Raw genomic sequence first — 14,408 nt, forward strand, 5'->3', positions numbered from 1 at the left:
CCTATCTTCCTTACATTCTTTAGACTCAAAACGGTCTGGGACTAATAATCACATGATCTAAATAGATTCAAAATTATAAACCCAGAAAGTATGGATTCCCATTTGTAAAGTCTCATTTAAGTATTAATCAAGTAAATGACATAAACATAAGATTTTTTTAAAAGCTAGATCACAAAATGAACATTCAACATAAATAAAAATAATCCATATGTGCTCTAAGATTAAAATTCAATCTGAAAATAAAAATTCAGTTTGATCTATTTTAATAATTTGAGTTTATATGTAAAAAATAATAGTAAAAAGCATGGGAAATCATATATTACCATTCAGTTCACTTTGAATCTTATTCCTTTCTCTTTCTAGCTCACTCTTAGCTCTTGCTGCCTCCAGTTTGATGTCTGTTATTTCTAGTTTGTTTGAATGTTTAAGTTCTTTTACCTGTTGATAATCAGAAATTGAAATTACTATAGGCCATTAACTGTTACCCAAAAACATCAGTAGAAATGAGAAAATGTTTTGGTAGCAGGGTATACAGTGTAAGTATACCTTCCAAGAGAGAAGGTGCTTCAGTGCCTTGAACAGTATTTGGTATTAAGAAAACAGTCTTTTCCTAACAAAACTCAGTTATTTCTTTACAGATACCTGGGTGGGGGTCATCTGGCTCAATCTTGCTTTAAAAGGTTTAACTGCAAGTACCTAAAATCCAGTAGTCAATGACTGGCTGAAACCTCCCTTTAAAAAAAGTGCTGGTGACATGAAGCCTTTCTAGGTATAAGGAACAGTATATAAGAAGTTATATAGGTGTAGCATTACATAGTATGCTTGGAAAACAATGAGCAATGTGTTATAGTTAGAGCAAAGGAAGGTATGAAATATGTGGAGTGGCAGGAAGTAAACTTTATATGCCATTGCAAAGGTCTGTGTATCCTGTTAGCTACTGAAGGTGGCACAGTCAACTTTGTTTCAGAAAATTAACTCTAGATGCAAATTAAGATTACGAAACTGAAGGTAAGGAAACAATTAAGAGGCAAAGGACTGATAAAGGGGACAAGAAGGAAGAATAAATTGAATTCGGTGATTACATAATGTGTGGGTGTCTGTGCGTGCGTGCGTGCATGTGTGTGTGTGGCAGTGGGTAGAACAAATATAAAATCTATCTAATTTAAACTTTTACTGCCCAAACCCGATTCTGTTAAAGCCCTGAGTGAATGGAAATAATTGTCAATATTTTCCATATAATTAACCTATCACATACCAGTTTTTAGTTTTCAATGAGACATCCCTTTTGAAAGTTGAATGATTCTAGTTCATAAGTAGTATTCATTCATTCATTCAATAAATATTTACTGAGCACTTATTATGTGCTCTAGCAGTGTTTTAGGAGCTGGGGTTACAGAAACAAACAAGAAAGCTTATTAGTCTCTTCCAATTATCTGCACTACTCTCTAATATTTTCCATATCCTTTCCCTATGGTAAGGTGCTTCTAAAGTTAGTCTTATAGTTAATCCCATAATAAAGATTTAACCAATACAGACATAAAAATTAGATAAACCTGTACTCTGACATATTACACTAATGCATGAAACTACGAAATAAGAGTAGAAAACCACAAATATATACATGCCAAATGTGCAAAACAGAAGACGGTGGGAACAGAAGACTAAAGGATAATTTACTTGAGTGCAACAGAAATCTATAAAAATTAAAGATGGGAGTTAGAAACAAATCAGTAAGAGCTCCTAGAGCTAAAGAGGGGAAGAACAAGAAATAGAAGTGTCTTACCAAAAGAGATTCCATCTATGAAAGGTCTTAAAAACATAAGGAATGGTTTGGCCAAAATCCAAAGAAACAGACAAGCAAGTACTGGGCTACCTTTGTACTGCTAACCACATTTAAGATGCACGCTTCCAAATTAACTTATCAATTTTTTAAATGATACTACATAAAATGAATACAGTGTGCTGACATAAGGTTTTTAAACATTTCTGAAGCTCTTTTCGATGAAAGCAAGTCTCACAGAAACTACATGAAAGCAGCTAAGAAACTGCATTTATCTTGATAGCTTAAACTTTCTGTAGACTGGGCTTTACTATATTATAATTTCATGGACAGAATTTAAACCATAATTGTTTTAAAATTTTGGAGAAATATAACTACAGTGAAAATCCAATTTCTATAACAAATGAAATTATAGCCTGCTATTATATACTAACTGTAAAAGGTTAAGAATGACATAGCAGTTAGTTAACAAACCACATTGTAGCCTCTCTAAATAAGAGGTGGAAAATTATAGCCATCTTATTTTGCATAAACTTGATTCATTTCAACAAGAACTACTACGAAATCTATAAAAAAGAAAACTATTTCTTAATTCATTTCACCCTGAGATATACTGAAATGAGAAGATATTTTTCAACTAAACTATAATTATTGAAACTGAAAGAATTCTAGACAGGAAGTCAAACAAGTAAAGTCTGTCTTCAGGCCTACTTTTATTATTCAACTAGTGGTATATGCTCGGGCAAAGTATTTGTCATCTCGCATTCACATTTATTCATCTATGGACCTATATGAGTTTAAGCTTTCCTTTAGTGCCACATTTCTATGATCGTAACGTAATAAATGCACTTATACTAGGAGTAAGTATCACATAGCTATGACAGTAGCACATTCTGTAAGTAATCTGAACCAGATCCCAACTAGTCATAATAAACTTTTCTTTCTGACTCTAAATCTCTGGTTCTTCACCTTCTTTGTGATCAGGTCTCAAAAGTCCTAGGAAAACTACAGATCTTTTCCTAAACAAAGTGTACAATGTTAAAATGTTACATATAATTTCAAGAGATGCAGAGTCTTCTAAAGCTCCCTTGGGCTAAGGTACCCTGTTTTTCCTTTTATTTTTCATAATATGTTTTCCATGCTAGCCTTCATGATGCCAATTTATTTAACGCTTTTGACACAACAGGAGCCAAGAATTCAGCCAAAAAGTGCAAGTATGCCAAGAATTCAGAAAGTACTACCCAGTAAACTTTAAGAAATATAAACAATGGCAATAGTTTTACAGGGATTCAGAATCTGTTAAATTACACATACACATATACACAAAGACATGGAAGAAAATAATATATGTAAGCAAGAAAAATATGGTTGTAAAAAATGTATTACTCAAGAAGCTCCTGATGCAAATTCCAAAAAGATGTGTGTACTTAAATTCTGATATTTTTCAGAGGTCTGAGATGGTGTGACCTCATTAATGTAGCTAATAAGGATAACTGTGTGGGATGATTTCCTTAAAACTGTATTTATGTTACTGGCATTCTAAAGATCAAATACTTCCTGAGGTAACCACAATTTATCTCATTGAATGTGAAATATCTTTAAGGTCACCATTTTCAGGCCATCTTTGGTAATACTTTTTAATCCAAGACACTGATAGTCATACGGACATAATTCTGTTCAAAACCCTAACATTTACAAATTTGAATAACTTAGACAAATACACCCCAGGTGCTCCTTTGCATTGCAAACAACCATTTGCTAGAGTTGCAAAATATTGATGAAAATTTCAAGTTGCAAAGAAAACTGTGACAATCGTGTTTGAAATATCATTCTAAAATTTATCCTTCCAATGAAATCTTTTTACATGCATGATTCTAAGTGAAAATTTGGTTTGTCTAAAGCTGAAGGGTGGTTTTTAATATGCCATTTATATGCAAAAAATGCAAGTATGCCTTTAAAAAGGCAACTCTTAGCAATACTAGAATTGGAAGAAAGGCATGAGAGAACTTCCTAAATTTACTTGTTTGTGTTTTGCATCTATTTCTTTGTATACTCTATCATTGTAGAAATTCAATGTATACCTCTCAATATGTACACATCTGAATGTATAAATAATCTACTTAGGTTAATCAGGAAGCAATTATATTATTAATTTATTTTCCAGTAGGGCTTACACAACTTTAGGAAGCTGAAAGAGTTCCTAGAGATGACCTACAACAATGTTTCGTTTCATCTATGAGGAAACTTGCCTAAAGTTCCACACACAGTTATTGACACAGTGAGGAACGAAACTAGTCAATGGGTTCACAGTTCTGTGTTCTAACATTTTCTTATTTAAGGACATCATTGGTGTAAAATCACTGCCATTACTTTCATCACCAGCTACTATTTACTTCATTCAATACTATCATTAATCTTAGAAAAATCCTGTAAGAGGCAGGCATTGTTCCCACTTAAAAGTTAAGCAAATCAGAAGTTTACATAGGTGATGAATGAGATAAATGAGCCAGGATCAAAAGATAGATTTATCGGATTCAGAGCCCACAGACTTTTCCACTGCACTTCAGTACCTCCTCCAAAATGACCAATTTTGGCTAGACTAGAAGACTACACTTGAATCAAAGTATTTCAACAATTAAAAATCCTCCTGCCTAATTTTCACTTCTTCTGTCTAGCATCAGCCATGTCTAACGAATTAAATGACACACCGGCTACAAAACCACTTTGTAAACTGTAAAGTATAAAAATTCAAACAAAAATTTTAAATGTCACTACATATATAATCTGCAAACATGAAAGAGTGTGTGTTTGCCATGGAAAAAACCGGGTAGACTATCTCCCAAGGGAGGCATCTAATACATCTAGTATTATGGTTTATGGACTTTCAGGCACAGAAATGACCACTCTCAAGGTTAGATTCACATTAATAAAATTTATAAAGACTGATCTATAAAATCAGAATGTCAGTTACAGTAACTGTGAGAAAAAATTATAATGGATATTAGAACACTCTAAGTCTAAAGGACCAGTGGGCATTTTCTCCCTGTAGACAAAATTACATTGGAAGTCAAATAACAGAAAGTTGTTTGGTGATCATACAATCAGAACAAATGGAATGAAATGAATTGCTATTTTCACGCTTACTAATTAAAACAGATGGGTATATTCCTTTCCACACTAAGAATTATCTCTTCAATGAGACTAGAATCCTTACATCCTACTCACTAAAATTCAATCTTCCCTCTGTCATAAACAGTGCCTAAGTCTTCTTAAGTAATTCCTTGGCCAAGGAATTTATGATGAATACATTACTTCTTTAGATAAACTCATTTCTATTAGAGGCTACAGTAAATTCCTTCTGGTCTGGGAGCCATTTTGTTTTTTAAGGTAATTTTACCTGAACTCTGCTCTGCTCTGATGGAAAATACTTGATTGCATGGATTGAGAAACCAGACTTATTTCCTAGATTTTAAAATACCCCCAAGTACTACCATTAATAATAGCTAATATTTGGGGTGATTATCTATTAGACCTTTTGCTAAGTGCTTTATGCATAATGTTGCATTTAATCTTTGCCATACTCTCTAAGGTAGATATCAGCCTTGCTTTATAAAGAAAAACACTAAAATTTTCAGAGAGAAAGTAAATTGGCTCAAGGTCACACAGTTAGTAAGGAAAAGAAATGAAAGCTGAATCTAGTCTGTCTGACTCCAGAGCTGATACTGTTATTCACCACAGTTTTCTACAAGATACTTTTATCACTGCTATCCTATTTCTGGTTACCAGATTCCTCATATATACTGCATGTGAGGGAGAAAAAACTAAGTTCCTGAGAAAACTTAGTATATAAAAGATGTGCAAACCATTATATATATTCTTTTAAAAAATAACAGAAATGCAGGGGCACCTGGGTGGTTCGGCCAGTTGAGTGCTTCAGCTTTACCGTTGGGCACGTGAGTTCAAGTTCCAAGTTGGGCTCTGGGCTGACAGCTCAGAGCCTGGAACCTGCTTCAGATTCTGTGTCTCCCTCTCTCTCTGCCCCTCCCTTGCTTGCACGTGCATACGTGCACACGCTCTCTCTCTCACACACAAAAAAATCAACATTAAAAAAAAACATTTTTAAATAATATAAATGCAGACCATGCTGCTGTTATTAATTTACTCACTTAACAAATATTGAGTGACTTGTGTGCCAGCACTGTTCCAGGAGCTGGAGATACAAGGAATAACAAAAGCAATGTCCCTACTCTTAAAGCTGATATTTGGTCGAAAGAAAAGGGGGTGGGAAAGGACACGAGAGACAAAAAATTAACAAATATAAATATATATCAAATGGTGTTAAGAGCTACGAAGAAAAATAAAGCAGATAAGGAAGACAGACAGTGAGGCAGGAAGAGGCAAGATGGTATTTTACAAAGTGAAGAGAAGGCAGGCCTCTCTGATAACGTGCCGTGAGAAAGCAATCTATGAGGACGTGAGGGAAGACTACGTCTGGCAGGCAAGTGCCAAAGCCCTAACAGAGAAGTCAGTAAGAGTGAAAAGAAGGCCAGTGAGGCCAGAGCAAAGTGAACAGGAGGGAAAATGGACTGTGAGGCCGTGGAAAGACTGCAGAGGCCAGATTACGCAGAGCTCTGAATGGGCAGAGAGTTAGGGGGCTATTATAAAAATCGAACCTCAAGAAATCATGGCTGAGACAAGAGTGGTCACAGAAGAGGTGGCAAAAATTGATCACATTCTGAATGTACTGGAAGGTAGCATGACAAAATAAAAAGAGATCTCGATACAGAGAAGTAAAGTATTAAAATACAAAATTTCTTTGCCATTATGCAGTATCAAGCATTCTAAAGAATGAAGTACAAACATAAGATGACTTACTTTACTGGTCAATGTATTTATTTCCCGTTCAGCTTTATGCAATTTACTAATTAAAACAGTATTTTGTTCGTTGATTGATTGTAGCTCTTTTTCCAAGCGTTCAGCCTGTAGTTTAGCTGACTGTTTTTCAGCCTTTAATTAAAAAAATTTTTTTAATTTATTCATAAATGTTGGAATTGTATAAAAATAAGCACTATTTTAAATATATGTGTAATCATACTAGCCCCAACTACTCAAAACCTCATCAATACTAACATGCACCAAAACAACAAGAGTTTCCTCAAAGTAACTGGTAGAATTAAAATGAATGATATTTGCTCCAGGAAATATGTAACAAGAGCATCTACACAAATGACATTATCAACAGCCACCACCAAAATACAACTCATAAACTTCTCTCATGAGAGTGTACCTCTGTGTACTCGACACCTATTTACTCTTCTTGCTGACATAATTCGAACAAACATTTTGGGGGTTTCAATGCATCTCAGAAATATAAAAGTATATTAGAAAGTAGAAGAAAGGGCTCATTTGCAGTAGTAGGTGAGAGCAAAAACTCTGAAAATCAAGGGAGATTAAAAAAAAGAGAGACTTAAGAATTCAAAATTCTCAATCTGGAGCCTCTGGAAGTATGAACAAAGAGCTCAATAGCTCTTGATCCCATCACATAATAAAGATTCTTAAGTCTGTAAATTTTCAAGAAAATTTCTGGTTGGTAACAGTCATAGTACTCTTTAACTTGAAAATGAAAACTAAATGCTTTTTAAAAATATTTCCACTCAAAATAGTTAAAATGTTTGACATTTAAAAAATAAGCTTCACGGTTTTATAAGATCTCATTTCCTACATATCTTAAATACGATAAGCATATATTCAGGGGCACCTGGGTGGCTCAGTCAGTTAAGTGTCCGACTTCGGCTCAGGTCATGATCTCACGGTTTGTGGGTTCAAGCCCCGTGTTGGGCTCTGTGCTGACAGCTCAGAACCTGGAACCTGCTTCAGACCCTGTGTCTCCCTCTCTCTCTGCCCCTTTCCTGCTCGCCCTCTGTCTCTCTCAAAAATAAATAAACATTAAAAATAAAAATTTTAAAGAGTATATTCAACAAGTAATTCAGAAAAAACTATTTTCCTCAAATATAAAATGATAGTCTTTGGGCAGGCACAATGATAGCCAAAAAAAAAAAAAATCAAAGAAGAAAAAATGCTTCTTCTCATGTGCTTATTCTCATTTCATCTGACAAATGATAAAATTAACTCTTTGAAAGTGTCACAAATGAACCTCCCATCTTTTGTAATCATTGAACTTGTCCTGAAAATCAGCACTCCAAATGACCTCAATAAAAAGCTCTGCATTGAGATCAAACACTGTATTCAATTGCAATCATCCACTTACTCAGTCACTATAAATACATTAATACTGGAAAGGTAGCAACATAAAAGTCTCATTCTGAACTGCCTCATGTCTAAGGTCCAATGATACAATTTTAGTTCAGGAAACCAATAAATACTGTCAGAAGCTTCATCAAAAAATAAAAAGATGACTTCTATTCTTCAAAACATATCAATATTTTGGCTGTACCCAGTTTTTTGGCTGAAAAAAAAATCACTATTTTGCTAGATGCCCACTAATTCCCTACAAGTCTAATCATTTCACAACTATTCTAAACACACACACACACACACACACACACACACACCCACTTTGGATTGCTCAAAATAAATCAAAACTAGTTTTTGATTGCTCAAAACTAGTATATTTGCTATATGTTAGACACTAAAAACCAGGAAAAGTAAGCATACCTAAACAAGGTGGTTAAGGGATCCAGAATATGTCACCGTGGCATAAAAATTATTTTGAGCTGAAGGCATTTGATAATCAATAGACACAGGAAAAGGTTTTTCCCCGAACTCCTCTCTGCTACCAAAAACCAGAGCCACCAAAAAGAATTATAAATCCCCTTGTCTGGGTTTTATAGCCAGTGAAGACTGACTCCTATTTAGGGAGAAGGATAAAAAATCACCTATACAGACACTGTCACAAAACTGTCATATCTCCCATCTATTTTCCTAAGGGCCTGTTTATCTTTCCTAAAAGTCATTTGTGTTCCCCTAAGTGCCTTTTGTCCCCGTCTCGTTTCCCTATTAAGATGGTATGCAGGGTCACCTGGGTGGCTGGGTCAGCTAAGCCTTTGACTTCAGCTCAGATCATGACCTCACAGTTTGGTTCAGGAATTCAAGCCCTGCATCAGGCTCTCAGTGCAGAGCCTGCTTCAGATCCTGTTTCCCTCTCTCTCTGCCCCTTCCCTGCACTCTCTCTCTCTCAAAAATAAATATTTTTTATTTTTATTTATTTAAAAAAAAATTTTTTTTTTACATTTATTTATTTTTGAGAGGCAGAGACAGAACGTGAGTAAGGGAGAGGCAGAGACAGAGAGAGACAGAATCAGAAGCAGGCTCCAGGCTCTGAGCTGTCAGCACAGAGCCCGACGTGGGGCTCGAACCCACGAACCATGAGATCATGACCTGAGCCAAAGTCAGACACTTAACCGACTGAGCCACCCAGGCGCCCCAAAAATAAATATTTTTTAAAAGGATGACACGCAAGCCCCAAATTCTACCACTTTGAGCCACATTTTTTCTGTGAACTCCTGTTTACTTACATAAATATCCATCTTTTCTCTTGTTAACCTATTGTCAGTTTAATTCACAATCCCCAATCACTGAACCTAAGAGTATAAGGAAAGTTTTCCTCTCAAACAATGGAAACCAAGAATTTTCATAGAAGAATACCTCTAGGAGTACCAGCCTAGCTCTGCCAGCTCTTATATTTCTCTAACAAACTCAGGAAAATAGTTCACTAAAGACTTACATGCATTAGTACCAAGTTGAATTGTATTACTCTGGCAAGAAGCTGTCATAAGATATAAAAGTATGGTATTTTTATTTAAACAGGTCTTTTGATTTTAATACCTTGAATCCCATGTAAGGAAATAACTATCCAGGAATAAATTGTTCCTTCTGGTTGGAGATGACTTTAATCCTCAGAAACTCAAATTTTGAAAATTTTGCATATTCTACTCTTTGGCATTTCAAGGGTTAAATCATTTTGGCTAGGTGTTTTGGCTCCCAAAGAATAAATAATCCCTTTGTAAATGTAGTAGCATAGCTATTGCTTATGAATCAATAGCTTTCTTCTTTACAAAAAGAATCTATACTCTTGGGACTCTACAAATGCATCAGCATTAGATTGGTAAGCATACATTTGTGCTCTAAAAATCAAAGGCTTGTCGATTGCACTTTCAAAAAAGTATGCCATACTCTACTGGGAAGCAATTAAAATCTTACCTCCAGGGATCTGACTGTAGCCTGTGTCTCAGCCAACTGCCGTACCTGAATTCTTTGGACATTTTCTACCTGAGCACCAGAATTTTCTTTTTCAGCCCTTAATTCAGCTACCTCAGCCTCTAAGCCTTTTACTTTCTGACATAAATGGACTTTTTCTCGAACAAGTTGTTCCATTCGTTTGCTGTCTCTTGTGGGATCAACACTAAGCAGTTGATTATGTAGTTCTTCTTTATCTTTCTCCAGTCCTGCAATCTAGTAATAATTTGAAAGAAAGCACAGAATCTTAAATTAGTGAATTTTCAGTCATGAATATGCTTTACACATCAGTAAATTAAAATTAAAAATTACACAATATGGAAGTTGAGGTGGTAAAAGCAAGTACAAAGGATAAAAACCTAAAATGTCACATTCTTCATTCTGTATTCAGCATGACTCAAATGTGAGGGCAAGGACCTTGTCTTATTTTCCCTCTATCTCCCCATGGTGTCCTCTAAGCACAGGGCTTCATCAGTTGCTAAAATTCAAAATTATAAATAATAGTATAAAAGTAATTAAAAATATGTCAAGTATTTTACAATTCATCAGAACATTATAAAGCGTTTATGCAAGATCAATATGCTGATTGCCACTAAGCTTTTCCTCATGTGACAATACTTGAGCTTTGTCTATACTAATAAAATTATCTATTTCAAGGCCACTTAATTCACAAAAAAGCTGCTTGTCTGTGTAAATACCTACAAATGTGACTGATGAGAGTTTTAAAATGACAGCTGAGAGTTTATTTAGGCCCTAGTTGCACTGATGGCCTAGTTCTTAATTATTAGATTCAAGAAAGACCTAAAAATTATTACTCCAGGGTATGTGGAAAAGTCACGGGAAAACAGGATGAACAGAAACACAAGTGGTCTTCTCATTCATACCAACCCTCACTGCCGGACCCCCCAGGCCTCCAAATCACAGAGTTTCACACTGCTTCCTAACCTCAGAGGCACTTCAGAGGCCCCTCACCTCCAGGAATCAGGGGCCAAGTTATCAGGGTAAAACTCATTCTTTCTCTTCCCTGATCTCCCCAACCACCATCACCACCAAATCTTTGTTAGCCAGAGCAACTCCTCTTTTTTAGTCTCTTTTTATATATGGGGTTTCTTCATGTGATTCAACTGAAAGGAGTCAGCTGTTTAAAGAAAAAAAACAAACAAAAAAAAAACGACTGCTCTTAACAACACTAGAGGTTGTCTGTAGCCAGGATGAGCCTAGAAGCCTCACTCTAACCCAAAAGGACTTAAAGTAACACTCTGCAACATGGGCAAAAGTGACCCAAGAGATGAATGATGGCTCACTTTGCTACTAATGAATCTAAGAAGTGTGAGAGCTCCACCACAGAGCAGAATCTGTTTTCCTCATCTCTAAAATGAGAGTATAGACTGAAGGCCCTCAAAAATCATTTTCAGTTTTAACATGCAGTGATTCCAATTTGGCTTCAGACACGTTGAATTAAAGATGTCAATGGGAAATACAGGTAGAGCTATCTAGCAGGAAAACACCATTTTTTTTCCCCAGAAAATAAAATTCATCATAGAAGGCAGCTATAAAATTCAGCCTCAAGCCTAACTAATTTAGTGTCTCTTTCCTATTTTTCCTCCCACCCTTTACATATAAACACTACCCCCCACAAGTTTGGTCCCTGACTACCTTTTTCCCTCCATATTCTCTGTGTGACTTTGTGCAAGTTACTTTTTCCACTTTGGCACCAAGTAAAATGAAGGTATTAAGCTGGCCATCTTTGAAATACAATTTAGCTTTTTGCATGAGGTAATTCAAATACAGTTTTAGTTTTAATGTGCTATACCAGAGGTGTGGTGGCTGGCTCATCTAGGTCAAAGTCCAAGTGGAACTCAAGTTCAAACAATGGTGCCCTTTACTCAGTATTATGACCAAGTGCCAAGCTAAGTGCACTAGACATAAAATTGCATTTAGTAACAGTAACTTCTCTTGTCATCTTCATTTTACATGGAAGGTCAGACAGTTAATGTTCTTGACCAGCATGTTCCCTATATTATTGCTCTCTCCAATAGTTTTGAAAGTCATGTGTGTGATAGCTGAAGTGATAGTTCAAACTATGGATGAAGCTGGCTAATAGCATAGTCACAATTAGATCCCACAATTGTAACTCCCAAACTAGAGCTCACTATCAAATCGTCCCTACGAAATCTGGTGATCATTGCCTTCTAATTTCTCTATTCGTTTATTCATTCATGTAACAAATATTTATTGCGCATTTACTATGTACTCAGGGCTGTTCTAGGTAGTAAGGATACATTACAAACCTAGCAGACAAGCAAATAATCACAAAACTGTGCCACCAAAGAGCTTATATTTAATCACCGCTATGATACTGCCCTTGCCCTAGTCATCAGGACACAGATCTTAGACATATCCTCAGCTTTTCCCTTTTCCTCCACTCTCAATCAGATTCACACTCAATCTTTCTTGATAGCCTTAATCTGTCGTACTCTCAATCCTTTCTCTAAATTTCCCAAAGGCTTTGTTTGAATTTCTCTTTTATGACATTTATCCAAATTTGCCCATATTGTTACCCTACATTTACTTTATTCTCTTCTAGAATATAAGCTTACCTGACAGGAAACATGACATATTAACCAATTTTACTTCTAAAAAATTGTTGAAGTAAAGGAAACAACAGAAACGAGAAACAGATCTGGGACTAAGAACAGTTGTTGTTTATCTTCTTTTCAAAGGATGGTCGTACCACTCTAACTCACCAGGAGTTTCCTCTCCAAAAAAGGAAAAAGGAGTCTATCTAATTGTTCCATCCATCTCTGTTTTTATGATCTTTATGATGCAGCATAGAGTAATGGTTAAGAGTACAGGTTCTGGAATCAAACAGCCTAAGTTTGTTTGTTTGTCTAGTATTTTAAAGATATTTCTCTACCGTCTTTGGACTTATATTATTTCCAAAAGGAAGTCTGTTGTCATTCTTACTTTTATAACTTTTTCCTGTTTACATTTTTTTTTTTTAATTTTATTTTTAGATGACGGTAGGTTCACATGTAATTGTAAAAAATAATTCATGGGGCACCTGGGTGGCTCATTTGATTAACTGTCCAACTATTGATTTCGGCTCAGGTCATGATCTCATGGTTTTTGAGATTGAGCCCCACACTGGGCTCTGCGCTGATAGCGCAGATCCTGCTTGGGATTCATTCTCTCTTTGCCCCTCCCCTGCTCACACCTGTGTTCACTCGTGTGCACTCTCTCTGTCTCAAAATAAATAAATAAATATTAAAAATATAATAATAACTCAGAGTTCTGTGTACCCTTTACCATTTCCCCAACTGGTAACATCCCTCCTCTTTTATTTTCTGTAAGACATGTATAGAACTGGTTTTCATTCTTCTTTAAACACTGTGTAGAATTCTCCAAGGAAACCATTCTTTTGGTGAGTTTTTAATATGAATTAAGTTTCCTTAATAGTTATATGGCTATTCAAATTATTTCATATGGGGTAAGTTACGGTAGTATCTGCCTTTTGAGCCATTTTATCTATGTTTGTCAAATTTGTTTGGGTAGAGCCATTCACCAGATTACCTTATTAACCTTTTGATGTGTGCAAGACCTGTAGTGATAGTCTCGGTTTCATTCCTGATATAGATAATCTGTACCTTCCCTCTTTTTTTTGGCAGTCTTTTTTACAGGTTTGTCAATTTTATTAATCTTTTCAAAGAAACAGCTCTTTGCTACACTGATTTTCTCTACTGTTCTTCTGATTTCAATTTCTGCTCTTCTCTTTCTTATTTCCTTCCCTCTACTTATTTTGGGTTTATGTTGATCTTTTTCTAGGTTCTTAAGGTGGGAGCTTAGATTACTGATTTGGTATTTTTCTCCTGTTTTCTAATGAATGCATTTAGCACTATACATTTTTTCTCAGCAATACTTTAGCTGTATCCACATTTTCATTCAGGCTAATGTATTTCTTAAAATTATTTTTCATTAATATGTTTTCATTGAAATTTCCTCTATGACTTATGAATTATTTGAAGGGTATCATTTCATTTCCAACTGAGGATTTCCCTACTATCTTTCTGATATTGATTTCTAGCTTGATTCTATTATGGTTAGAGAATTCATTTTGTATAATCTCAATTTTTATAAATTTGTTGAGGTTTATTTTATGGTCCAAGATATAGCCTGTTTGGGTATACCCTTAATAGCCACTTGAAGAAAAACATGTTTAGGTGCTCTTGGTTCTATAAATGTTGATTGGATTCTGTTGGTTAATGGTGTTGTTGAGTTCTACATCCTTACTGATTCAAATTTTTTTTATCAATTGTTGAAACAAGGGTGCCAAATCTCCAACGATAATTATGGATTCAGCTCTTTTTTTTTT

General features: G+C 35.3%; 1 protein-coding gene and 1 non-coding gene across 5 annotated transcripts in view; both read right to left on the reverse strand.

Moving 5' to 3' along the window:
• The window catches only part of CEP83 (centrosomal protein 83), a 113,948-nt gene that overhangs the window by 38,227 nt on the left and 61,313 nt on the right, over positions 1–14,408 (reverse strand). For 3 of the 4 annotated variants that reach the window (XM_049627500.1, XM_049627496.1, XM_049627497.1), the window contains exons 6-8: positions 10,001–10,252; positions 6,656–6,787; positions 324–438 (exon numbers count right to left, since the gene is read on the reverse strand). In XM_049627500.1, coding sequence (XP_049483457.1) covers positions 324–438; positions 6,656–6,787; positions 10,001–10,252 — 499 coding nt within the window. Of the gene's footprint in view, positions 1–312; positions 439–6,655; positions 6,788–10,000; positions 10,253–14,408 lie in introns of those variants that run through there. The other variant, XM_049627498.1, reaches the window with a different exon arrangement.
• Positions 9,136–9,220, reverse strand: TRNAQ-UUG (transfer RNA glutamine (anticodon UUG)). Its single transcript has one exon. It is a non-coding gene; the product is annotated as a tRNA-Gln (tRNA).

The sequence above is a fragment of the Panthera uncia genome, chromosome B4 (assembly GCF_023721935.1).
Source record: "Panthera uncia isolate 11264 chromosome B4, Puncia_PCG_1.0, whole genome shotgun sequence".
NCBI classification, from domain to species: domain Eukaryota; kingdom Metazoa; phylum Chordata; class Mammalia; order Carnivora; family Felidae; genus Panthera; species Panthera uncia.